Below are 25982 nucleotides of genomic sequence, written 5' to 3'. Positions count from 1 at the left end.
GTAGGGTAATTCACTGCAACAAGAAATGCTGACTGTTCTCCCTGCGTATCTTCTCCCTAGATTTCCACATGGCAATCAACATAGCCTTTCCTTGTCTTACCAAACCCCAGAGCTGTAGCCAGTCAAGTGGTTTGCCAACCCTGTTGTCCCCCAATATGGTCCCTCGCTGAGGTAACTCAAACAAAGCCTAAGAACATTAAGGCAAGGAAACACTTAAGGTCTTTTTAACATCTAGTGAAAACAAAACAAAAAACATTTACATGACTTGGAACATTCAGGTTCTTTTATTACAAAAGTCTATACAATGAAGTGCCAGACACAGCAATGCAATTATATTGGTGGTCATATATATCTATATATTGCTTGTATATAGATATAGTTTTTACTTGTACCAAAGTAAAACTATCACAAACTGCCTAATTCTACCACCTACTGCTCAACTATGACACACAATACTGTCACATAGCATGTAAGTGCTGCCATGCCACTTGGATCTATTCTACCTGCAGCCAAACATGAACAGTGAATAACCAACACTATGAAGCAGCTGTTAATTCTAAAATGAAACCAGTCAGGCCACTGACTTATAAAAATATGGTACTCATATAGATTTAGCATTATAAAGAAGGAATATATTATTTAAAACATTTAAATAGTGCATATGGACATTTTTGCATGTGGTATATAAAACATTCATATAAAACAATATACAGTGCACATTAAATTCGATGTTTGGATATACTCCCTTCTAGAGACTGAAAGAAATTAAATGCACACTGCATGTTGGATTCAAATCAAAGTGATACTTCTTTTGGCATTTTCAATTTCATTTTTTCTAGGTACACATTATGAATAACCTAGCTGTATCAAAAGGAAACCACACGAAAAGGGCTGGATTTAGTGCTTTATTCCCCAACTACATGTTCACCAATGAACATTCCCCTCCCCCCCCAAAAAAGGCATTGCACACACAGGTGAAATGTGAAATCCTAGACACACTACTTATTATCAAGCTACTTCATGTGCTTACTATGTAAGAGTGCCAGAAGTCTGAGGTTCATGCTTCCCTCACTTGATTAAAGAATGTCACAGAAGTCCCCATTTTTATATGGAACTGTTAATATCAGCTAGTTAAGAAAACCATGCATGAGTCAATGCATGCAAAACATGGGCACAAAGTGAGACACTCATCAATCCAAAAAAGCACCAGGAAAAAAATTAACACTTACAATAAGCCTGACCAGAATATGCTGTTACTGACTATATTCTTAGCTCAAATAAAGTCACCAATCTGTGAAAATGATTAGCAGAATGATACCAGAAGAGTACTTGAAGAAAAGCCATGCAAAGCCAAAGGAAAAAAAGATAAGCTTAAGAGTATATGACAAGGGGCATACCACTACAGAACTGCTTTAAACAGCATGTGACTGAGCAAAAGGGCTCCTTGTCAGAGGGTGTTTTCTTTATGGATTTTTCTAATTAAAAAAGAAAAAAAGATGCAACCCCCAGAAGGTACACGTACAAGTGCAGTGGTACAGCCCTTGTGAAGAAAAGATTTAATTCAGGCATAATGATTCTTTCGTCAACTTAGGCCCATCTAATTGAACACACAAATCTGAGCACCATCCGTGTTCCTACATAGACATGGCTATTTTCTCACATTATCTGGAGGTGGGTAGGGGGAAAAAATACAGGATCTGATCCAGACAAATCACATCATCACCAGCTAATAAACAGTAACTGAGGAAACAAACAGAAACTTATGTCCCGTAGGCAGCATGTGATATGATTCAGTTCTGTGTAGGATGTGTGGTGTGTGTTTTCACTATACTATTAAACAAGGTCACTTTTTGGTCTGCCCTCTGTTATCTTCATCCAGGAGCTGTGTGACCACTGAATTGCAAAATTTTGCTAACATACTACCTGTGAGAAAGTGTCACTTTGGAAATTAAACAGAAATGTGTTCCACAGTAGGACTTGAAATTTCAGTTGATTTTGGTTTTCTAAGAAAACATAGGACATAGTTGCATATGTGCACATTTATAGGCTTTTCTTTCAAATTTTCAGTCATTCTGTAAGAAAAAGGCAACCGAAGAATTCAATGTGAAGATGTTCCTCTCAATTTTCTTCAGTAATTAAAAAAAATAATAAAAATAAAGTTGGTGATAACAAAAAGCTCGTATCTCCAAAGTTCTTGAAGTTGAAAGAATAAAGTACTAGTCTTTTGCTAACAGGGTGTATCTGTAGTACAACAAAACAATGAAGAAAACTGGATGTTTGCTAAAGGTGGAGAGAACAGTCTGTGGTTAATATGGAACACCACGCTCCCTAGAGAGGGTCTACTTACCCTCCCATCTTTCTCTAGTGGCACCACAACCAAGTACAAAATGATACTCTCGGAGTGCCTGACAAAATGAACTCAAGTACCAGCCAACACACGATGATAGCTTCAGGGAATACAACTGATTTTTATGATGCTTTCAAGGAGCATATTTTTATATGGATTTTGAAGAATCTTGTTTGCTGATAAGAACTTCAAGAAGCCTGAGTTTGGCTTTAATTTTCTTGTACTCCTTGTACTCCTCAAGCACTGGAACACGATCTTCTTTCTGGGCATTCCTAGGGTAGAAAGTAAAATCTGTAATATTCTAGAAATCATCTGAAAAATAAAGTCCCAGAAGTTATCCTAATGTTAGAGACAATGTTACCAAATGTAAATTCAAATAAAAAAAATTCCTCTGTAAGAAAGAACTAGCTCCCCCCATCTGCAAGGAACATTCCTAAAATACTTCTGTTTTTGATGAATTTCTCTACTGACATTAAATAATGCTAAACTTAACAATGATCACTGCAGAGAACTAGGAGGTAACCAAATATTTTAGTAAGATACACACTGCTAGACTCTGTCAGGTCACTGAGTGTATATTAAGTGGCAGAGGAGTACAGCCAGTCATTTCATACATTTAGAAGGTACTTGAAAAATGCATTCTTACACAGATTTTTTTAACCGTTTTTGCCAACTATATAGAAGACTCGAAGCAAATAAATAAATTTTGGAATTTTTTTTTTTTTAAAGATTTTATTTATTTATTTGACAGAGAGAGATTACAAGTAGGCAGAGAGGCAGGCGGAGAGAGAGGAGGAAGCAGGCTCCCTGCTGAGCAGAGAGCCCGATGTGGGACTCGATCCCAGGACCCTGAGATCATGACCTGAGCCGAAGGCAGTGGCTTAACCCGCTGAGCCACCCAGGTGCCCAAATTTTGGAATTTTTAATGTAGCTACTGGCTTGCTAAGACTACCTAGTTACATAAACAGAAAAACTTTTCTGAGGTCTAAGAGAATGCTCATTTCTGGCCACCATCTGAATTAGAATTTATTCTCCCTTTAAAAAAAAAAAAAAAAGCTTTTTAAAATTTATTTATTTGACAGAGAGAGAAAGAGCATAAGCAGAGGGAGCAGCAGGTGAGAAGCAGGTTCCCTGCTGAGCAGAAAGCCGGATGCAGAACTCAAACCCAGAACCCTGGGATCCAAACCTGAGCCGAAGGCAGCCACTCAACTGACTGAGCCATCCAGACGACCCTGTTTTTCTTACTTTTTAAAAAGAGTTCCACTGGGTCAGCTATGCCCAAGTTAGATAAAAGCACATACCATACTGTATTTTAGAAGCCCACTGTTGGATTACCACTCTGTTATACATCTTAAAAGAGGGAAGCCTGGAATGGCCCAACATGCAGCCTAAGCAGCAACGGTCTCAGTCTAAGAATCCACACTAGCTGTGAGAATACCAGTCATGTTATAGGACCCTTTCTAAAAGGAAAAACAGGGGCGCCTGGGTGGTTCAGTTGGTTAATCATCTAACTCTTGATTTCGGCTCAGGTCGTGACCTCAGGTTCCTGAGATCAAGCCCCACATTGGGCCTCCATGCTCAGCAGGGAGCCTGCTTGGAATCTGCTAGAGATTCTGCTCCTACCCCTTCTCTCTCTTTCTAAAATAAATAAATAAATCTTTAAAAAGAACAAAAAATAAAAATAAAAGGAAAAAATCTTAATTCACAAACACTTCAAAAAGGTGAGAATGCAGACTTCAAAAACACAATGTAACTGCCATTCAACGAAGCCTCCTAGGACATCTGAAATATTCTATCTGATGTTGCTTACTCTATCTCTGACTTCTTGCCATCAATAGCAGGCCTTCAAAGTAAAAAGGTATGTGTTCTACTTTTATTTTCAATGGTAATATCGTTATATGCACAATTCACTTCTATTCCTATACATCCCTTTAATTTAGCATATGGGCACCTGTAAGTTCAAGGAGAAAGACGACTCAATTTTTGTGATGTTCAACAAACCTTCCATTCTGTTGATAAAATGCTTCTTCAAATTCCCGTAATGTTTTGCGTAGTTTCTTTTTTTCAGCTCTGGCTTTCCAAAGTTGTTCCAGTAACTCAGGCCTAAAATTTAAATGGGAAAAAAACATTATTCAAATAACACTGTGATTCTTAGCAGAGGTTCAAACCTTGGCTGCAAACTAAAGTCAGTGGGGAGCATTTAGAATATCCCGATGCCTAATCTACAGCCCAGATCAACTAAATGTAGGAATAGCTGCAGGTAAGGGCTCTACATCAATATTGGAGGGGTGGGGGGGATTTTTCCCAGGTGATCTTAAAGTGAAACCAAGGCTACTATGGAAAACAATATGAGGTTGCTCAAAAACTTAAAAACAGAAATACTGCATGATCCAGTATTTCCACTACTGGGTATTTACCCAAGGAAAACAAAAACATTAATTCGAAAAGATGTATGTACCCCTATGTTTACTGCATCATTATTTACAACAGCAAAGATATGGAAGCAGTCCAAGTGTCCATCAAAAGATGAATGGATAAAGAAGATGTGGTATGGGTATGCGCGCACGCACGCACACACACACACGGAATATTACTTGGCCATATAAAAGAATGAAATCTTGCCATTTCTAACAAGGAGGAACCTAGAGGGTATAAAGCGAAATGATTTAAGCCAGAGCGAGAAAAAGAAATTCCCTATGATTTCACTTATATGTGGAATTCAGAAAAAAACAAACAAACAATAACATTTTCTTTAATACAGGGAACAACACACTGGGTGGCTGAGAGGAACGGAGCTGGGCTGGGGTTAGGTAAAATAGGTGAAAGGGATTAGGAGGCACAAACTTCCAGTTATAAGTAAGTCACAGAGATGAAAAGTGCAGCATAGAGAACATAGTCACTAACACTGCAGTAACATTGTATGTGACTACACTTTTTGTGGTGACCACCGAGTTAACAGAATTGTTGAGTCAACAATGCTGTATACCTGAAACTAATATAAGCATTATACGTTAATTATACTTTAATTTTTTAAAAAAGTGAAGCCAGGGCTGAAGACCACTGTCATACACCATTATCAGGGACAGAAGATGATAGAGAATAAAGGTAACGCTCCGCTGGTTCCAGCATTCTATTATGAAACAAATGTCAGATTTTAGTTTCTTTTTTTTTTTTTTTTTTTTTAAAGATTTTATTTATTTCTTTGACCGAAAGAGAGAGCACAAGTAGGCAGAGGGGCAGACAGAGGGAGAGGGAGAAGCAAGCTCTCCACTGAGCTGGGAGCCCAATGTGGGGCTCGATCCCAGGATCCTGGGATCATGACCTGAGCTGAAGGCAGTCGCTTAACCAACTGAGCCATCCAGGTGCCCCAGTTTCTTTAAAATTTTTAAAACACACTAATGTTTAGTAAAGAAAATGTGAATGACAGTTATATACCATACCCTTTAAAAGAAAGAGGCATATCTCTTGAGCACACATTAATTCCCTCCAAGTGCCTGATTACTTAAAACTGAATTTCTTGGCATGTAATTTTCATTATACAAATAGATTTTTTTAAAAAATCACAAACCAGCATACATACATAGAAGCTGCTCGAGTACTTGACAATCGGAGATCCAGAGCAAGTTTTTCTTGATTTTCTTCAACATCAGATTCAGAGTTTTCCAATGAAGATTGTGCCTGTACAGCAGTTTTCAGGATATCAGTTAGCTCAGAGGACAGGGTAACACCATCTTCTTCTTCTTCCTAAAAAGATATCAAAAAGATAAACAAATAGGCCTTGGCTCTCAACTTTTTCTTTAAGAAAGATATCAGTGAATGATTTAAGGATTACCTTGATTTCTTCAAAAAAATGGGCAGTTTCTCCTTCTATGATTGGTTGTAACATCTGACCCCTTCGCTTGGAAGATGGAGATCCCTGTAACAATCAACATGGTTTCTACTTTAAACTTTTTTTTTTTTTTAAAGATTTTATTTATTTGCCAGAGAGAGAGAGAGAGAGCGTGCGTGCACAGGCAAGCAGAGTGGCAGCAGAGGCAGAGGGAGAAGCAGGCTCCCCGCTGAGCAAGGAGCCGGATGTGGGACTCGATCCCAGGACGCTGGGATCATGACCTGAGCTGAAGGCAGCCGCCCAACCAACTGAGCCACCCAGGCGTCCCTCTACTTTAAACTTTTAAAGCATTCAAAGAAAGCTTCATTCACTATGGAACAGATACTAAGCTTTATATTCAAAATCTTAACCAAACAATTTATATTTTTTTAGGAATTCCTTAGTATATTCATTTTTGTGATGCTTTCTTGTTATGTATGCACACAAATGCTAAATTATCATTAATGTCTGGATAGCCCAAAAGATCTCATTCAATAAATAAAAAATAGGAAAGTATTACATGTAATTTTATTTGGCACATTTTCCTTTTTAAAGAGCCGTCAACTTTTTTGGTCTCAGGACACCTTTAAACTCCATTTAAAAAATAACAGCTTCACTGAGATACAATCCACATACCATTAAATTCACTCCTTTAAAGTGTCCAATTTAGTGGTTTTTAAATATTCACAAAGAACACTGTGAACATTTTTTAAAAAATCACCTCTAATTCCAAAATAGCTCATCATCCCAAAAGAACTCTGTACTTATTAGCTATTAACTCATTTGCCCTCTCCCCCTATCCTGTGGCCAACACTGATCTACTCTGTTTCAATGGGCTGGCCTATTCTAGCTATTACACATAAATGGAATCATAAAGTATGTGGCCTTCTGTATTTCCCTTCTCTCGCTTAGCATTAATGTTTTTAAAATTTACCCATGTTGTAACATGTTATTAGTACTTTCATTCCTTTATGGCTAATAATCCATTATATGGATATACCACATTTTGTTTATTCATCAGTTGCTCCAAATTTCATTTTTTTCTACATTTTAGCCATTATGAAGGATGCTGCTATGTATATCTGTATGCAAGTTTTCATTTAGACATGTTTTCAATTCTCTCAAGCATATAACAAGGAGGAGAACTGCTAGGTCAGATGACAACCCTGTTTAATTCTTTGAGGAAATATCAAACTGTTTATCAAAGTGGGTGTACCATTTTACATTCACCAGCAGTGCATAATGTAAGCATTCCAATTTCTCCACATCCAGTCAACACTGTTATCTTTTCTCATTAAAGCTATCCTAATGTGTATAAAGTGGTATCTGAATGTGGATTTATTTGCGTTTCCTAATAACTAATGATGTTGATCTTCTTTTCATGTATTTAATGGCCATTTATATATCTTCTCTGGAAAAATGTGTATCAAATCCTTTGCCCAATTTTTTTCAAAAAGATTTTTTTAGAGAGAAAGCACAAGTGAGCAAGTGGAGGAGAGGCAGAGCAGGAGAGAGAATCCTGAAGCTAAGTGCAGAGCCTGAAGGGGGGTTCAATGTTCAATCGCAGGACCCTGAGATCATGACCTGAGCTGAAATCAAGAGTCAGGTGCTTAACCAACTGAGCCTCCCATGCACCCCTCCCCCATTTTTTTAACTGGGTTATTAATCCTTTTATTATTGAACTGAAAGAGTTCTATATACTCTAGATACCAGTCCCTTATCAGATACATGATATGCAAACATTTTCTCCCATTCTATAGGTTGTCTTTCCACTTTCAAAAATGTCCTTTGATGCACAAAACTTTTTAATTTTGATGAGGTCCAATGAGTGTCACATGCAAGAAAACACTGCCTAATTCAAGGTCACAAAGATTTATTCTTCTATTCCCTATTAGTTTTATAGTTTCACTTCCTACATTTAGGTCAGTGAACCATTCTGAGTTAAATTTTGTGTCAGATAAGGGTCTACATTTGTCTTTTTTGCATATCAATACCCAACTGTACCAACCTCATTTGCTGAAAAAATTCTTTCCTACCAAACTGTCTTGGCTTAACTTTTATACCTCAAATTTCTCTGTACGATAATCATACTTAGGCATCTGTAAGATCTAGTCATACTTGCTATAGCTTCAGTTTATTAAAAACAAATCTGTGGAGTTCCAAAATTATGTTCATAAAATTCAAAGACTATTTGAATTTGAATTACGAATATGTCAATGAGACACAAAAATGCCTTGTAATCAAAGGATAAAATCCATATTAAATTGTTGTATGCGCAAAGACTGTAACCTATATAGGATTCTTTGCTCAAAAAAACTGATTATATGTAAATCAAATAGTGCTGAGATGACCAATTTTTAAAAAGCCATTTTAAAAAGGAATATTTACTTGAGGGTTAAATAAAAAATGCTCAGAAGGCCAATGTGAACCTTCTAACAATGAGTAGTAGTAAGGTAGTCAAAGCCCAAAAGAAATCCCCATGCAAGTGGCTATTGATTTAAAAATGACCTTGCATGCCAGGGTGCCTGGGTGGCTCAGTGTGGTTAAAGCCTCTGCCTTCAGCTCAGGTCATGATCCCAGCGTCCTGGGATCAAGCCCCGCATCAGGCTCTCTGCTCAGTGGGGAGCCTGCTTCATCCTCTCTCTCTCTCTCTGCCTACTTGTCTGTCAAATAAGTAAATAAAATCTTTAAAAAAAAAAAAAATGACCTTGTATGCCTAAGTAAAGCACAGTTCCAATAAATTAATTCCTACAAAATGGTTCAGAATGGGCTACATGCTGTTTTCTATGTGAGCCTGAGAGAAATCTAGAGTCCTACTACCTACTGGTTAATTTGGAGACAGCACTAATTTGCACCTAAGTATTAAGAGTTTTCATTTTTCTCTAACAATGTACACAAATGTAAAAAAGCATTATTTTGATAATTCTTCATTAAAGAAGATGAACTAAAAGAAATCATTTTATTAGATTGTACAATTAAATCTTCATGACAGCCATCATAAAACTGATGTGTTTTCAAACACAAGAATTTAAACTGAAACAAACTAAGCCAGGGTCTGAAATATGTTTGTTTGTTTTTTTAATTCTACAAGGTAGATGACCCCGGGCATATACTCCTCAGTCCCAGTTTCATCACCTGTGGATTGAGGCTATCTTCTGCTACCTGTTGTGACTTGTCAGGATTTAATGACATCTTCTTCATTTAATGACATACATAAAACACGTTTACAAGTGCCTGGGAGATGATAGGTAGGCACTGATTATTAATTGCCTATTCTTTAAAAAGCAGTAACCTCACCTTACAAATACAATTCTTGCTACCTTAGCTGTATATTTTTCCAATACACCACCACAATATATTTTTTAAAGGATAAGTTTTGGTAAAATGAATAGACAAATCTTCGTGTGTTTTACTCACAAGAACAGGAGTGATGCTAACTCTTGTCAGCATCTGTTTTACAAGTCTGTATCTCTCATAGAGAGGTTTCACAATGTGCCTTTCTTCTCTGGTCACCTAAAGTAAAAAAATTAAAATTACCAAGTCATCAGAAATTTTAAACATTAAGCAACATGACTTTCCCCCAATTTTAAGAAGTTATTTTAAATAAGCAGACAATCTCCTAAACGGACGAAGCAATGCTCTACAAAGCAGCTCTGAAGATGTGGGCCACTAAAGAAATTTGTCCTCTTTGTTAGGGCAGAAAATCAAATCTCTTTAGCAAAAGAGACATTTACCGGCCTTCCATGTTGACTTTCATAGTAAAGAAGACTTTTTTGGAGAGACGTTTTCTCTTCTATCAAATGATCTTTTGTCATTTTCTAGAATTTAAAAGAAAAAACAAAACACTCTCATTGGCAACATATTACGTTCCTCAATCTCACAATGTAAAGAATTGGGGTGAAAGGGCAGCCCATCACCACTCCAGCCTAGGCTAACAAGAAATACAGCCTTTCCTTACAAATTTGCAGAGAGTAGTTTTCAATCTCTTGTAAAATCTGGTCTCCCAGTAAGTAGATATCCACTCTCTTTGGTGACTTACTTCTATTTTATCTGAACAAATCATGAATACCGGCTTAGTAACCTTGGATAAGTTACTTAAATTCTTTTTGTCATATAAACCAGTATTTCTACTAAACAATTAAAATCTGACAGCAGTATAACAGAAAGATCCTGAAAAAGTACAACACTGCCAATGTGTGACCTAGACTGCTAATCTATGAGCTCAGTTTCCCTTCCTATGACACTTTTGTTTACACTGCAATACTAACCTCCTACCTTTTAGTACTCTAAATTAAAGAGGAGGAAGGACATCCTAATTTATTTGCCCAAAGAACCTTCCCACTTTGTTTCACTGGCCACCTTTTAACATCCCAATGAACCAATGTTCCACAGAATACCCTTTGGATTCTAGACCAAATAAATTCTCATTCCCAGGATTAGATAATACTGCCCTGTTTCTCAGCAGAGTAGAACAGAGGTTAAAAAAAAAAAAAAAATCACTGGATCATATCTTCCTATAACAAATATAACTTTAGATTATGTAAATCCAATAGAGGACAACTAGGGGTGAACTGTAAAACACTATGATTTCAACGTCAAGCTTGCACCTTAAACCTAGGACAAAGTATCTGAATAAAGCTAATCCAATCAAAATCATTTCTAGAAAAAGCGGTGGAGAGAGGGGAAAGGAGGTTGGTTGATCTGACACAAAACTAAAAATAAAAAAGCTGAGGGAAGGGAGTGATCAAAATTTCTAATCCAGCCCTGTTCAAGGGAGACAAACAATCCAATATTTAAATCATGAAAGAGGTATACTCTGTTGTCAAGGCAGGAATAAGCATCAGGGTTCATCACTGCCTACACAAAAGTTCACATGAGACCATCTCTGTACTCTCCCAGCAGACCTCATTTCATAAATAAATTGGGTTGCCAAATGCTTTTGACCAGGACTCCCCGTAGGCATGGGCTCTGAGTAATGGTTTTTCAAAAATATTCATTTATTCAATCCTCACAACCACCATACTGTCTTAGTATTTTAATGGACATAATCTTATATCTTTAAGTCATAAGACAGTTGAAGGGACTCAGGGGCAGAATGCAAATAATGTGAGTCGGGGCCTGGCAAAAGCTAACAGCACAATACCTGTAAGTATCAAGACACAAGGCCGAGATTCAAGCTCAGTTATGTTTAGGCTCTTTATACACTCATTTTGCCAAATGTCCCAGTACAAATGAACAAATCAGGATTCTGGCTTTTTCGGTTTTACATTTTTTTTTTTTTTTTAAAGATTTTCTTAAAAATCTTTACACGCAATGTGGGGCTCAGAACTCCTAACACCAAGATCAAGAGTTGCAAGCTCTACCAACTGAGCAAGCCACGTGCCCCTTAGTTTTACTACTGTGATTCACTCCCAGAAGTCTGATCATTTCTGGTGTGCAGATAAAAAAACATGTTGTTTACCTACAAACCTGGGGAGCAGATTCAGGCCAGTAAGACTACCTACAATCTCTATGGCACTGGGGTACTTCTTTTCAGGGACTCTAAAGGCTAGTTGGGCAAAAAGCATAGCTCAAGATTACTTTGATATCTTCCGGAAGACACCGTTCAACACGTTTTTCTTTCAGTCTTTTCAGAATAAGTTCAAGTGTTGCTTCCTTAGATGGCTTCTTCTCCTTCTGAATGACCCTGGATTCATCTTCATTCTCTTCATCTTCATGGTACAGAGAAGAGCCAAAGCTTTTTGGAAGAGTGTTACTACGTGGGCGTGTCTGAGGTACAAATTCTCCATCAGAGCTTTTGTGTTTTGCATCTACATTTAAGCAAGAGGGCACACAGATCAGTAATAATGATTTTGTTAAAGATGCAAAGAGTAATAAGCAAGATATAAAACAGGAAAGTAGACATTAACAGCACACAGGCTCCGGTATTTCAAGGTTACATGAAATACTGAAATTCTGTATGTGGCAAGCTATTCCATTCATTCTTTTAACAGTAATTCATAGAAAGCCTTACCATAAAGTGAGATTTTCTGGTAAGCATTGGTGGTACAGTATTAAACAAACAGACCTCGTCCCTGTTCTCATGGAGCATATATTCAAGGAAATAAAAACAAAAACCAAAAAACAAAATAATTTCAATTTTCCCAACACCATTTATTGAAGAGGCTGTCTTTTTTCCATTGGACATTCTTTCCTGCTTTGTCGAAGATTAGTTGACCATAGAGTTGAGGGTCTATTTCTGGGCTCTCTATTCTGTTCCATTGGTCTATGTGTCTGTTTTTGTGCCAGTACTATGCTGTCTTGATGATGACAGCTTTGTAATAAAGCTTGAAGTCCGGAATTCTCACGAAACAAACTGTGGGTTGCTGGGGGGAGGGGGGGAGGGAGAAGGGGGGTAGGATTATGGACATTGGGGAGGGTATGTGCTTTTTGGTAAATTGGAAGGGGAGATGAACCATGAGACACTATGGACTCTGAAAAACAATCTGAGGGGTTTGAAGTGGCGGGGGGGGGGGGGTGGGAGGTTGGGGTACCAGGTGGTGGGTATTATAGAGGGCACAGCTTGCATGGAGCACTGGGTGTGGTGAAGAAATAATGAATACTGTTTTTCTGAAAATAAATAAATTGGAAAAAAAAATAATAATTTCAAAGAATGCCAAGTGCTATAAAGAAGAGAACATAGGATGCTGTCACAGTGCTAAAAGCAATGTACTTTAGGGAACAGCAACTATATTTAATGGACTGAAAAAGGACTTTTAGAGATAGGGACATACTAGGTGAACATGGAAGAAACAGCAGCTAATGGAGCACAGAAGACTTAGGGGAAGAGCATTCCTCCCCAGTTGAAGCCATAGCCTGTGCAGAGGCCCTGAAGCATGGTATGTTTAAGGAACAGAAAATGAGAGTGGGATGTGATAAAATGGATCAAGGGCACAGTAGGCAAGGAAATGAGGCAGCTAAGGATCTATATAACCTCAGACCTACATGATCACTACTTCTCTCCATCGTAAGGATTTATTCTAAGTTAAAAGGGAAGTTCATTGAGGGCTCTGATGATAAAGAGAGTTTTTTAAAAGATAATTCTGGCTGCTACATAGAGAATGAACTGTGAGATAATAAAAAGGGAAGAAAATTGGAAAATTAGTTAAGAGACTAATCCTTGTCAATTTAATACACCCATCAGTAACACATTCAAGGTAATGATTTTCACAGACAGTTGGAAATTGTCATTAAACAAGGAAATGCTGAATAGAATTATAGGGGAAAATTCTAAAGAGGTAAGGAAACTTATTTTAACCCAAGGATGTGAACTCAATGACCACAGGGACAAATAACTGTCTTATCCAGCAACATAGACTCAGATGTCTACAAGTACTTGGTACTTAATAATAGTAAAAATTTTGTTGAATAAATTCAAATGAATATACCAAAATGTGATGCTCCACGTTATAAGCCCATAGTTGGTACAGATAATTTTGCAAGTATTAACAAATACTAAAACGCATGCTGATTAAACACCCATAAAGTAAATACAACTTAGCAGCTGCTATATTGGGCCAATACCCAGGAACACACACCTAGTTTTTCTTTAAAGAAGACTTACAATTTTTAGTCTCTGTAGTATAAACAGTTTATTGTGACAGTCGTAAATACCTATCAAAAATTCTTAATGAAATACCTACCAAAACCAAAACTGCTTAATATTTGAACTGTTTTTCCAGATACTTTTTAATATCACCTATGAATATACAATCTAGGGCACTTTTCAAAAGACTAAGAAAAACACCAGAAAGACAAACAGAAAAATAGAGTACTTCAACTTTGGCCATAACTAATAAAAGAACAAAAGGAAACTTTTATTTTTGCCAAATAGTGTCTCAGATTTAAAAATCATCAAAAATTATAACCATAATTCTCATAGAATATTATTCTCACTATTAGTTCATGTCACAGAATTATTCATACAATTTTCATGTAATAATGAGAATACTATAATAATGAGAATAAAAAATCTGTTTAAAGCAAACATATTATAAAAATGATATATTTTCTACCTTTAATTTGCTTCCGCAGTTTGGTAAGCTCTGTCATCCATTTTAATACCTTCGGATTGGCTGCAATATCACTGTAGGAGGGCTAAAAAATTAAGGAACATGGACACCTCTGTGTAAGCGATAACTGTTAACTGATGCCCGAGTAATATATTACAGTTCCCACAGCAGACAATTCATTCAATCCTTATTTCATCTTACCTTCTATGAAGTAGACAGAACAGAATATCAAGTAAAGCTCTCTCAGAGCAGAATCTAGCAACTGATGAAAGCCAGATTTGGAGATAGGTCTTCTGACTCAAAGTGTAAGATTATTTCTACTTCATATGTTCCAATTATTAAATATCTGTCCCCCTCCCTCCCATGCCTTCCCTCTCCCATCACCCCTTGCTATTTGTGGTTTTTGAGGAAGCAGAAATAGCATTAACATGATTTGTTAATGTAAAGTATTTCATTTTAAAGTTATACAAGCTTTATGCTGATTAAAATATAAAGATCCACTGGTAAGAATACTGGCCTGGAAATGGAGGCAGCTAAATCTATATAATCTCCGATCTACATGATCACTATTTCTCTGCACACCTCAACTTCATTATCTAAGGGAAGAGATGGACTAACGCTCTCCAAAGAACCTCCTCCCAGTTCCAATGTATATGCCAAACCCTGGACAATGCTATAAATTTACCTTGCTATTTCTTTCCCTTTCAAACTGTTCCTCAAATTGTCTAATTTTTTTCTGAAGTTTCTTGACCAACTGATACGGTGTTCTGTCTTCTCTTTTTTCATCTTTTGAACTGAAGGATGACCTTCGAATCCTGAATTAAAATAAGAGTGTTAGTTAAAATTTCAAGTTATTACAGATGGTAGCTAGATCTATGATGGGGTTCATTTCAATGTACAAAACTATCATATTACTATGATGTACACCTAAAACCAAAACAATTTTTTCAAATTTTGTTTTTTAGTTTTATCTATACCCATAGTGGGGCTTGAACCTACAACCCTGAGATCAAAAGTCATCCACTCTACCGACTGAGCTAGAAAGGCACCCTGAAAGTAAGAGAATGTTGTATGTCAATTATATTTAAAAAAAAAAAAAGTTACCTGGTCAAAAAATTTATTTCAAGATATCAACACTATGACTCTTATCACCCTGATATAACATCACGCCATTTCCAAGAAGCAAATCTTTAAGGTAAAAATTAAGTCCCTAAAACTAAAGGACAGGTAGTGTTAAAAAAACAAAAAACAAACAAACAAAAAAACCCAAAACAAAACCTTACACTATATTTTTAGAGACCACACCATTAGCTAACACAAGTACTGCTGAAAACAATATATAATCCCTCGAAAGTTGTTTAAACTAAAGCAGAAATGAAACAAAGATGCCCAGCTTATATTCAAATTACAAAGGAAAGGGGCGCCTGGATGGCTGTCTGCCTTTGGGTCAGGTCATGATCCCAGGGTCCTGGGATCGAGCCCCACATCAGGCTCCCCTGCTCTAAAGGGAGCCTGCTTCTCCCACTTCCATTCGACCTGCTTGTGTTCCCTCTCTTGCTGTCAAGTAAATAAAATCTTTAAAAAAAAAAATTGCAAAGGAAAGGTTTTGACATTCAGAATCAATTTTAAATCTTCACAATACAAACATGAGGAATTGGTGAGTTCCACTTGCTGCTTCCCTTCCAGAGTTCTGTATTTCAGTAATAGGTGAAAAAAATGATTATGTATACTGTGTGGAAAGTCTAACAGAAAGCAAACCTCTACACCTCATGAACTCAGAATTTATGAGCCCCCACCAAAAAACTACAAAAACATTTTTCATGGTAGAGGGGGAGAAGCTTTGAATTGTAAGGTCTGAAGGATTAAATTTTGCAAAGGATCTAGTGACATAAGAATCACCTCTCCTAAGTATATAAAAATAATGTACCTAGTAAAAGAAAGTGCCTTAGATGAGGAATCCAATGTTTCTGGATCATGTAGGAAACGCTGGCTTTGCCCAAAATCTAAACTACGATGTGATAATACTGGAGGACAGTCCTCTTCCAGGGGGTGATGATTCATTCTTCCAGCTTGTGGAGAGAGCTGAGCTTCTCCAGACTCAGAGTCTTCCTGCCAAGACTTAAAAGCAGGAAATGGCTCTGTAAAACAAACACAAATAATGGTACCATGGGTCTCTTGGTTCTGCATGGAAAAAAAAAGTCACACAACTATCAGATATATTTTCTTTAAATCATATCATTATGTAGTGGCTCATATAATATTTATTATGTACTTTAAAAAAAAAAGGGATACAGGATCTTCATAAAGCGTACTACTATATTTTCTAATTTTCTATGCTTTTTTTCTTTTGCTCAGAGTTCCATTTTCCCATAGAAGTTATACCTTAAATTTCTGAACCCAGTCACAAAGCAAGAAAGGACACTGTCAAGCTCTTAAAGTTATATTAGATATTATTTTTTAAGTGTTGTTTTATAAACAATAAATACAAAACCATCCTCAAAGCTGCCAGGTGAATAAGCTATCACTCACTGTCAAGTGACTGTCTTAAAACTGGAAGGAAGCTATTCCCCACGCTATTCACAACACACCAAATGGAGCTCTCTGACCCCAAAAGAATTCTTAACATTTCCAAATGAGCAGCTTACTCATCTGACAGCACCCGGCCCCGAACACTAAATTGTGTTTGTTATTTTCTATTACAGGATTTCTATGTTTACTACATATCTGAGTAATTAAACACTCAACAGTATTATCAGGACAAAATTTAACAGCACTAGATCTTAAGCACATTTATCTTCCTGGAGCTATCCTGTATGTTCTCAAATGAACCCACGTCGATTTATTTGATGTCTGTGCCCATGTTAAGGTTTGATTACATACAGAACACATACAATCCACAAATATACTCCAAATACAAAAATACAAGTATCACTAGAATCCAAAAAGTGGAAATACTTTTCCATCTACATATTAACTTTATTTATAACTACAATTTAAAACTTTGATGTATGACATCATATTAACAATAGCAAAAGTGAGTTTTTAAGTATTTTTGGATGCAAAGATGGTTTGACAGTGTCAAAAAGACTGGTATTTTCTTTTTCTTCATACAATAGGAAAAGATTGCTACTTTAGAAATTTAACTTTAAAAAAAATATTAGCAATTTAAAGCACTACATAATTTTTCCAGGGTAACAAGATAATTTAGTTAGTTTTTAAAGCCCCGATTAATCTGATAACTAAAAATTGGGTACAAAGCGTGCAATCCCAGAATAAACCCAGCAATAAAGTGATTTTCAAAGCAACCCTTGTACCTGCTTCCCAGCAAATAACTGGTAATAAGCATTTTGTGAGAAATCACCTGTTTTAAGAGGGAAGTACAAAAACAATTATATCTGGGTATCATTTTTAACCCAGAACCGTTTTCCTAATATATGGGGATAGCAGGAGAAGGGCTCATAAAAAGGCAAACAAAGTGAACCATCAAAAGGCAAAAAAACTAAACTATGGTGAACCATACTTACCCTCCCCATCTCTCTGCAGATGCATTGTTTTGAAATCAATGAGGGGAAAAGTGATAGGGCATGACGCTAATAAAATGGAAAAAATGGCAAAAAATACTAAAGTGAACACACAGCACAGTCAGAACAAACCATACACATAACTAACACAAAGCCAAAGATACCAAAACATTTCCCTAAAACCAGTTAGGCATTCTAATAAAAAACTTTGTTCAAAGAAATTACTACTAACCAAACTTTAAAAACAAACACAAACATATATTTCCATTTCAGCAAGCAAGGCAAAAAAATCAAAGTAGTGCTGTTTTATTAAAACTCAAACATAAAACTGAAGAAATGGAAACTCTTAACCAAGTACTGTTTGAAGCGTTTCAATTTAATTGATTTGACAGAAAAATACCTCCCTTAGTTTGCTCTTTGGAAAGATCCTACTTGCATTTCTTCCAAGAGTTTTAGCAGGAGAGAATCTGAAGGAAAGCTACTGCCCACTTGTATTAAAAGCCAAAACCTTTTGACCAGCCGCTGCAAATTCATACCACTGGTGGCCATGTGCTGCCTGCTTGGCAACTGTATCCTGCTGTCCGTCCCTTGAGCAATACAAAACACAAAACCCACACACCAAGGAGGAAGGTGGGCTTCCATTTGGAGTGACCCCACTTCTCTTTTAAGAGTCACATCAAACAAGGTAGATCTCTGATTCCAAGGTATCTAGGGTCTAAAATAATTTGGCCTCTTACAGAAGACTTTCATTAGAACACCCTAATTCCTAGATATCGAAAATCAATCTTTGTATATTGGTGGCAAATTGGAAGGAAAAACATATTCTGGTAACAGCCACTCTTCTAAGCACATGCAGGGTTCATGGCTGAAAAGGTCACTCAAATGTAATAGTTACCACCAGTTCTCTGAAAGTCACTGACCCCATTCTTATAAAAGTCAGTGGGAGGCCTATGTGGATCTGTCACAGCTGTTGAGCCAGGTTTGTAACAGGTGAGCTGAGGCACTGAAAATCAAAAGTCTATAGTTACTTTCTTTCCATACCACAAGCTGTAAGGGGAGGATTCTGACAGGGAAACAGTGAGCCCAGCATTAAATTCACTTTAGGTAAGCCTCCAGAAAGCTGAAGCTGAACACAAAGTTTTATCTCCTCAGACAATGGAAAACAAGTGCTCTTCTATGCTTAAAACTTAAGATCAGAACGCCCAGGCCAAAGATTATGAAGGTCTATTTATCTGCGTCCTCCAAAACGGAGAAGCATCAGCCCTCTGTCAGAATCCCACCTCATCTTTCAGAGACTCCTCTCCTACTATGGCTGGCTCCAGGGATGCTCTGATGACCACCACTTCTTTTCAGTGACCATGTCAGGATAAATAAATGAAAGGGACAGTTGATCTTTTCTGCCACCAGGATGTTAACATATCCCCTAATTCTGGGGAGCATCTTCATAAATTCCAAACATCCTAAATAACCCAGAACAAAGCAAAAGAAGACAACTTCCTGATTTAATCTAAGACACATAATATGCCACTAGGCATGCCAAACATCTAGAACCAAAAAAAAAAAAAAAAAAAGGAGGGGGGTGGAGAGACAGCAATAAAGATTGGCACAGACAATGACTTGGCTGGGGCTTTAAAAAAAAAAAAATTGGCTATACCTTGAAAAATAAATAAATAAACTCCAGTTGTGATCAAATGAGCAGACTTGAGGTAGCAAAAGGAGCCTGTGGTACTAGCACTGCTATTCTTGTTACTACCACTGTAGGTCACTAGCTAACTTGCCAAGGGTAAGATAACCAAGGGAACTTCATCCAGGTGCACAAATAAGTAACTTGGAAGATTCCCGAGTTGTCTCAATGTCTCCTTACCTAGCAAGGTGTATGATACAGGACTCCCAAATTCAAATCTGTTGTTGACTTTCACCCCCCCACCCCCAACATTTTAAAGTTTATAAATATACAGTAAACTTGAAAAAAATTTCACAGTGAACATCGATCAATACACCAACCATCTAGATTCAACCATTAACATTTTACTGTATTTGCTTTGTAACATTTATCCATCCCGCTAACCATCTTATTTTTTCATGGATTTCAAAGTAAACAGCAGGTAATAATGTACTTCCCTATAAACCCTTCAGCATGCAAATCACTCACTGGAGTTTGATATTTATTTAGGTTTTGCATCTTTTGATTAAAAAAGAAAAAACTTATATACAATGAAATACAAGTGTTAAGTACACATTTGCTGAGTTTGGACAAAAAAAAAATATATATATATATATATTTATACACACACACACACACACACGGCTTGCTTTTTGAATTTCAACTTTTTTCCTTTGTAAAAACTGTTAGGACTCTGTTCCCGTGCTTATATAATCTAATACACAGATATAGGGATATGGTACAGTGTTTACTTAGAAATGCCTTAAAAGATCATTCTGGGATTAAAAAAAAAAAAAAACAAAAAAACCAAAAACAAAAACAAAACAGGTTTCCTAATGATCATATAGGAAATGTAGTTACATGTAAGTGGTAAGATCCCCCAAGCCCTAACATATGAGATTTTCCAAGACTGGTTTAAACCTGGTTTAACAATTCACAAAAGCCTATCCTGGGGCATTTTATTTTTTTAATCAGTTCTAACTTCACCTTCAAAGCTAATGGATCAGCTAAGAACTTCTAGTTCGTATGACATAGTTGCCCTACAATCTCATTAGTGCATCTGAGTAAAAACACTCACTCACTCCTCTTACATGAGAGAACAGAAAGCCAAAATGAGTAAGGTTGTCCAGAAAAGAGCAATAGTCTCATTATTGCTTTAGGTAATTTCAGTTACAAATAACAATATCAGGAAAATAACGTGTGGTTAAAATTACCTTCCCATTTATCACCATCAGAGACATTCTTCAGATCTAAATGTGGAATTTGGGTTCCACATGCTGCTTCCCCTTGAACACCAACACTCTGACCTCCTGGCACTTCTGATTCAGTGTTGGCATTCAAATCACATATCTTGCTACTAGAATCCTGTATTTTAAAATAAAGAATACATTTCACAACCACAAAGCTTTTCTCACTCAGCTTAAAAACAAGCAGCATATATCTTTGTATGGTCTCCATTACTGTACTATTGTGCCTATATATTCAGCTGTCCCACTCCCACCATCCAAACTATTTTCAAACACACATTTGCGTTTTATACTATATACTACTGGTAGACAAAGTGTGGATCCCAAATTCAGGAAAATGTTTTTATAACCAAGTTACTGGTAACCAAAAGTGACAAATTAAGTCACTGCTTAATTGTAAAATATCTGGCAAGAGACTCTATTTTTACATCTCCTTTAAACCTATTCAACCCAAGAGTTAAAGACCAGATACAATAATTGGTGGGTTAAACCTAGTCACATTTTAAGAACCGTAAGAAAAAAATCTTACCAGAATCAAGTGTGACAATGTATCACTGTCAAATGACACATATTCTTTCCTAAAAATACAAGTACAGCTATTAATGTTTTAAGAATAAGTAGGTTACTATCACTGCACATTTCTTACCTAGATTCTTCTCTTCCCCTTATAGTTAGCATTTATAATGTAAGAGAAGAAAATGACAACTGGACATATGCCCATTCTTTGGAGCCCTATGTCTGAAAATCACACACTACTGAAAAGATCCACAGAATTACTTCAGGTTTAGAAAATTTAAGTAACATTCTCCACCCTCCCACACAACCGTCCCCCACCAAAGAAAAGCATTTTAAAAGTAAAACTAAAATCCACAGTAAATAGAAACCAAAAGGGTTGAATGTATAATGGAAAAGATTTTGTAAAGCAAATATTAGTTTTAACCAAACAGCTTTATTATCCCCCACTCTGGGACTTTCTTTTCTTTTAAAGATGTTTTTTAAAGGTACAGTGATGGTCCTATATGTTATTTTCTTTTATGGTCCTATATTTTAAATCTGATTATGTTCTATCACAATCAGAACAAGGTACTACTTCTAAACCTTTCCTTCCTCAAAACATAATGGTAAGATATAAAAAGGAAATTTCTAAAAATTTCAAGTCACCTCTTATACCCCCCATAAAAATGAACCCCTATTTAGAACAAATATTAGAGCAAGCTGTCCAAAATGATCTCTCCCTATTTGACCAGTCAACAAAGCATCTGGTATTACAGTAGGTTAGCAATGTATCTATTGTGGGAAATTTCTTCTTCCCAAAGATATGGTGGCAATTTACAATGGTACACACAGATGCTGCTTCTACCCTGCCTTAACAGTGTGTATCCAGAAGACAGGTCTTGATCTAACTAAGGCAAGTCTTTTCCTCACATGCATAATTACCTTGTTCTTACTGAGCATGAGAAATGAACTAAATTCCCTGGCAAGCTCAAAGGCCTTCCCTTGCTTAGAGTGGAAGCAAATGGTGGAATGAGCTACATTCTACCTTGAGACTACAAAAGACCCAATCACCTAAATTTGAGAAACATGAATGTTAAGCATGCAAAATGTAATCCATCTAACCAAGGAACTCTTTGGATCTAAAAACAAGTTTGCTAACCTATACACAAGTTGAAGAGGAAAGAGCTTTTCCAAAAAGATTGAGTCCTCACTAAATGGATCCTTATTGTTCTACCAAATCCAGATGTCATCATTCTGGGGATGCCTGTTTATCTTATATCTTCAGCCCATAGCTCCAATACTCCCTGGGCTGGAAGAGGATCATTCCTGCCTCCTGAAAGGAAGCACAAGGAACTGCTGTAAGCAGGAAATCTGTGGACCTTCAGAGTATGGAGACACTCCAGAGACATGGCTCCAAAGAATTTACTTACCCTCAGAGAACAGGTTTCCTACTCACAATTAAGAGAGACAATGGCATTAACACAAGTTTACCCTCACCAACAAGCTATCACCAAATCAGTAATGTTTGAGAATCCTCAGTATTTACAATCTAGTCTGCATTCACTGTAAATTTGTTTTCTGAATATCAAATTATCTTTCCTAAGAAGTCATAATACACTGCTTGGCCATGTCTCAAAGAATCAGAAAATGGGTAACAGGACCCAAAACCTACTCACTGACTTAAAATACTAGAAAGCTTCTGCTCAAAGGTACTATATCTATCAAGTATCTATGGAGACTACATATGACTGAAATATTGATTGCCTCAGTACCTCCCTCCCATTTTTGATGGCCAAGGAGGTAAGCAAGCAGAAATTGAGGTAAGACTATACTGGGATACACCAAAAAGAAGCTGGAAAGGGAACAAAAATATCCTGTACAAATTTGGTAAAACAAATATGCTATAATCTTTCAATTAGTTATCCACAGTTCTAAGACTATGAATTAACTCACTGAAAGGTGTATTCAGAATATCAGTAAAGTCCCAATTGTTCTACAAATCAACTGAAAGTTTGGAGTGTCTCCAAGAAGGCTCTGTTCTTCCCTCCGAACGTTTTCCAAGTTATAACTATGTCTGTCTGAACCTGTAGCCCCTCTGAATATTTATGAGTATGCTTTATGCTTACCATTAAACAAGTAGCTGGTTTTTCAGATTTTCAAAAATGTATAATAGATAAATTCATCTAAAAATCTCACTCCCAAATCTGTGAAGGGCTCCAATTCTTAAGATGATTGAATAATGAAAGAAAATGCTTACCCCTCAAGACAGCCATCTTCACTATCACCATGGTCACTGCATGGCTCTAACAGTATACCTACAGACTGACAAAAAAGAACATAACTGCTGTATTAACGGAGCTCCCAACACTCATGTACGAGAAGAAGTTTCCAACCTAAATCACGGTATTAGATTACAAGTTAATCAAATGCCCCCTTTTAATTCTTCATAATAGTCTACAAGTGTTGGCATCTCTTTTTAAAGACAGTAATTTATCTTTCTCAAAACCTGAGGCATATGCATGTGTGTGCATGTGTATAAAATGGAGATCTGCATACTCACTACACTATTAGGTAAGAAGTACTGCTCATACTATCACATTCGTTTCCTGTCCTTAGAATTCTTTCCTCCCAAAGGACAGCCATATGGTCCCACCTGCCAATTGTTCCTTCTGTTTCTTCTCAGCCACAAACAGGTTAAGTTGGTAACTTCCAAGCAGATAACAGAGGAATCATTTGATTCACCAGATCCCTTTATTATATACACTCGAAATAACAACTGTAAACCTCAGAAACATATACGAACACTGCCCCTATTTTCTAATGAGTCTAGTGACACCATCCCATCCCTATTCCTTCCCCAAACAGATACTCACTGAGTCTAATAAAAATATCCCGTGCATTACTACGAATTACATAAAATTCTCAAAGTTTCTGATCATCACCTCTGCAATCAAGAGACAGCTAGATTCTTAAAAAAACTTGTCCAGTTTTAATATGAAAGACACTTCATATCTGGAAAAAGCTATTAAATTCTCCCTTTGCCAACGATGTATCTCTGTGAGGCTGACTTGTCTTCATGTACTTCAAACAAAAGAACTTATAGTAATAGACTGAGTGCAGAAGCAGGTATGAGAAACCAAGTTAACTTTTAATAAGACAGACAAGCAGTAACAATATTTGTAAATATGTAAAACAATACCATTCCTCAAAGCACAAAGTGTTTTATATAACTTTTTATTAAGTTAAAAAAAACATATTTACAGTACCTTGAGTGAATTTAATAAACATTCTCTAATTTTTCAATTTTAATTTCTAATGTGGCAAATACTGATAAATATATCTATGTAAATAAAACCTTTCTGGGATACTCAATATCTTTTAAGAGTATCAAGAGGTCTTGAGACTCAAATTATGAGAACCACTGATCTACACATCAGACTTCAGCAACCTTTCTGTTTAGAAGATAACTTTAAATTCTTAAATATGGGCCCATGAAATAATCATTACTAGATCCAATATTTAACATAAGTCTTCATGTTTTATTCAAAGAACAAGGTTCAAGTCCCAGCTCTACCTTGCCTTCACAAATAAGAGTATAACACTTAACTTGCCTATGTTACAGTTACTATGAGAGAATCAAATAGCTTAGAAGAAAAACTTATAAAATTCTATTATAAAAGCATACTATTACATCACCAACTTTAACCTACAATTCAATATACTATGAAAAAAATGAAATATATCTAAAGACTGACTGTAACACCCACATGCTTTTTAGCCAGATTTAAGCAACATAATTTTTAAATTTTTATTTATTTATTGGAGAGAGAGAGAGAGAGCACACGCATGCAAGCACAAGTGGGAGAGGGAAGGGCAACAGGAGAGAGAGATAGATGCCCCACTCAGAAGGGACCCTGATGCAGGGTTTGATCCCACAACCCTGAGATCACAACCTGAGCTAAAGGCAGACTGCTTAACCAACTGAACCACCCGGGTGCCTCTGGGAAATGTAATTCTTAAAACGAATACAGAAAGGTAGTTTAAAAAAAAAAATTGGAGGCAACATAAAAGATGCTGCAACAGAAAACAAAGCTGATACACCGATACTCCAGCAGTGAAGAAGGAGATGAGATGCAGAGTAAGAAGGAGAGTTATCTTCTACATTACTCCCCAACAGAAAAAAATAAAAGGTATTAGGGTCAGGTTAAAGTATATCCAGACTTCAATTTAACAAAGAAACATACTTTTTTGAGAAACTATGTTTTACTTCCACAGAATTCACTCTATACAAAACATTCATTCCTTTGTATAAGGGGAAAAAGAGCTTGTTTTTTCTAAATTATCAGCTAGCAAAAGAGTCCATACTCTTCCCACCTTCTCTTTCCCAAAACCATCAGGGTCCTCATAAGAAGTCTGAGGAGGAGAAGGAGGTGGAGTCAAAATGGCGGAGGAGGAGTAGCAGGCTGAGATGTTAGCAGGAGCTCAGCCAGAGAGTTATCAAAACATTCCAAACACCTATAAACCCAACATGAGATCGAAGAGAAGAGGAGCAGCAATTCTAGAAACAGAAAGTCTACCACTTTCTGAAAGGTAGGACCTGCAGAGAAGTGAATCCAAGTAACAAGAAGATAGACTGTAGGGGAAGTGGTTGGCTCCCGGCAAGCAGCGGAGCAACGGAGCACAGAATCAGAACTTTTACAAGTCTGCTCCATTGAGGCACATCACTCCAGAGGCTAAGCAGGGGTGGAGCCCTCACAGGGAAAGCATGGTCACAGAAGGATCAGGGGTTT

At 36.7% G+C, this 25982-nt stretch overlaps 2 protein-coding genes across 5 annotated transcripts in view; one reads left to right on the top strand and one right to left on the bottom strand.

Moving 5' to 3' along the window:
- Positions 1-2417, top strand: part of PKD2L2 (polycystin 2 like 2, transient receptor potential cation channel) — a 41527-nt gene extending 39110 nt beyond the window's left edge. Inside the window, exon 14 of the mRNA XM_044226914.1 lies at positions 2366-2417. Coding sequence (XP_044082849.1) covers positions 2366-2417 — 52 coding nt within the window. The remainder of the gene's footprint in view (positions 1-2365) is intronic.
- The window catches only part of FAM13B (family with sequence similarity 13 member B), a 75437-nt gene continuing 49716 nt past the window's right edge, over positions 262-25982 (bottom strand). For 2 of the 4 annotated variants that reach the window (XM_044226870.1, XM_044226885.1), the window contains 14 exons: positions 23450-23514; positions 21227-21275; positions 20665-20815; positions 17791-17856; positions 16194-16404; positions 14952-15081; positions 14270-14351; positions 11796-12025; positions 9950-10033; positions 9633-9728; positions 6180-6263; positions 5928-6091; positions 4349-4450; positions 262-2619 (listed from right to left, as the gene is read on the bottom strand). In XM_044226870.1, coding sequence (XP_044082805.1) covers positions 2496-2619; positions 4349-4450; positions 5928-6091; positions 6180-6263; positions 9633-9728; positions 9950-10033; positions 11796-12025; positions 14270-14351; positions 14952-15081; positions 16194-16404; positions 17791-17856; positions 20665-20815; positions 21227-21275; positions 23450-23514 — 1638 coding nt within the window. In that variant the 3' untranslated portion in view covers positions 262-2495. The remainder of the gene's footprint in view (positions 2620-4348; positions 4451-5927; positions 6092-6179; positions 6264-9632; positions 9729-9949; positions 10034-11795; positions 12026-14269; positions 14352-14951; positions 15082-16193; positions 16405-17790; positions 17857-20664; positions 20816-21226; positions 21276-23449; positions 23515-25982) is intronic. The other 2 variants (XM_044226876.1, XM_044226894.1) reach the window with 1 other exon arrangement.

This window comes from Neovison vison, chromosome 1 (assembly GCF_020171115.1).
Source record: "Neovison vison isolate M4711 chromosome 1, ASM_NN_V1, whole genome shotgun sequence".
NCBI classification, from domain to species: domain Eukaryota; kingdom Metazoa; phylum Chordata; class Mammalia; order Carnivora; family Mustelidae; genus Neogale; species Neogale vison.
This window is presented reverse-complemented; position numbering and strand designations above follow the sequence as displayed.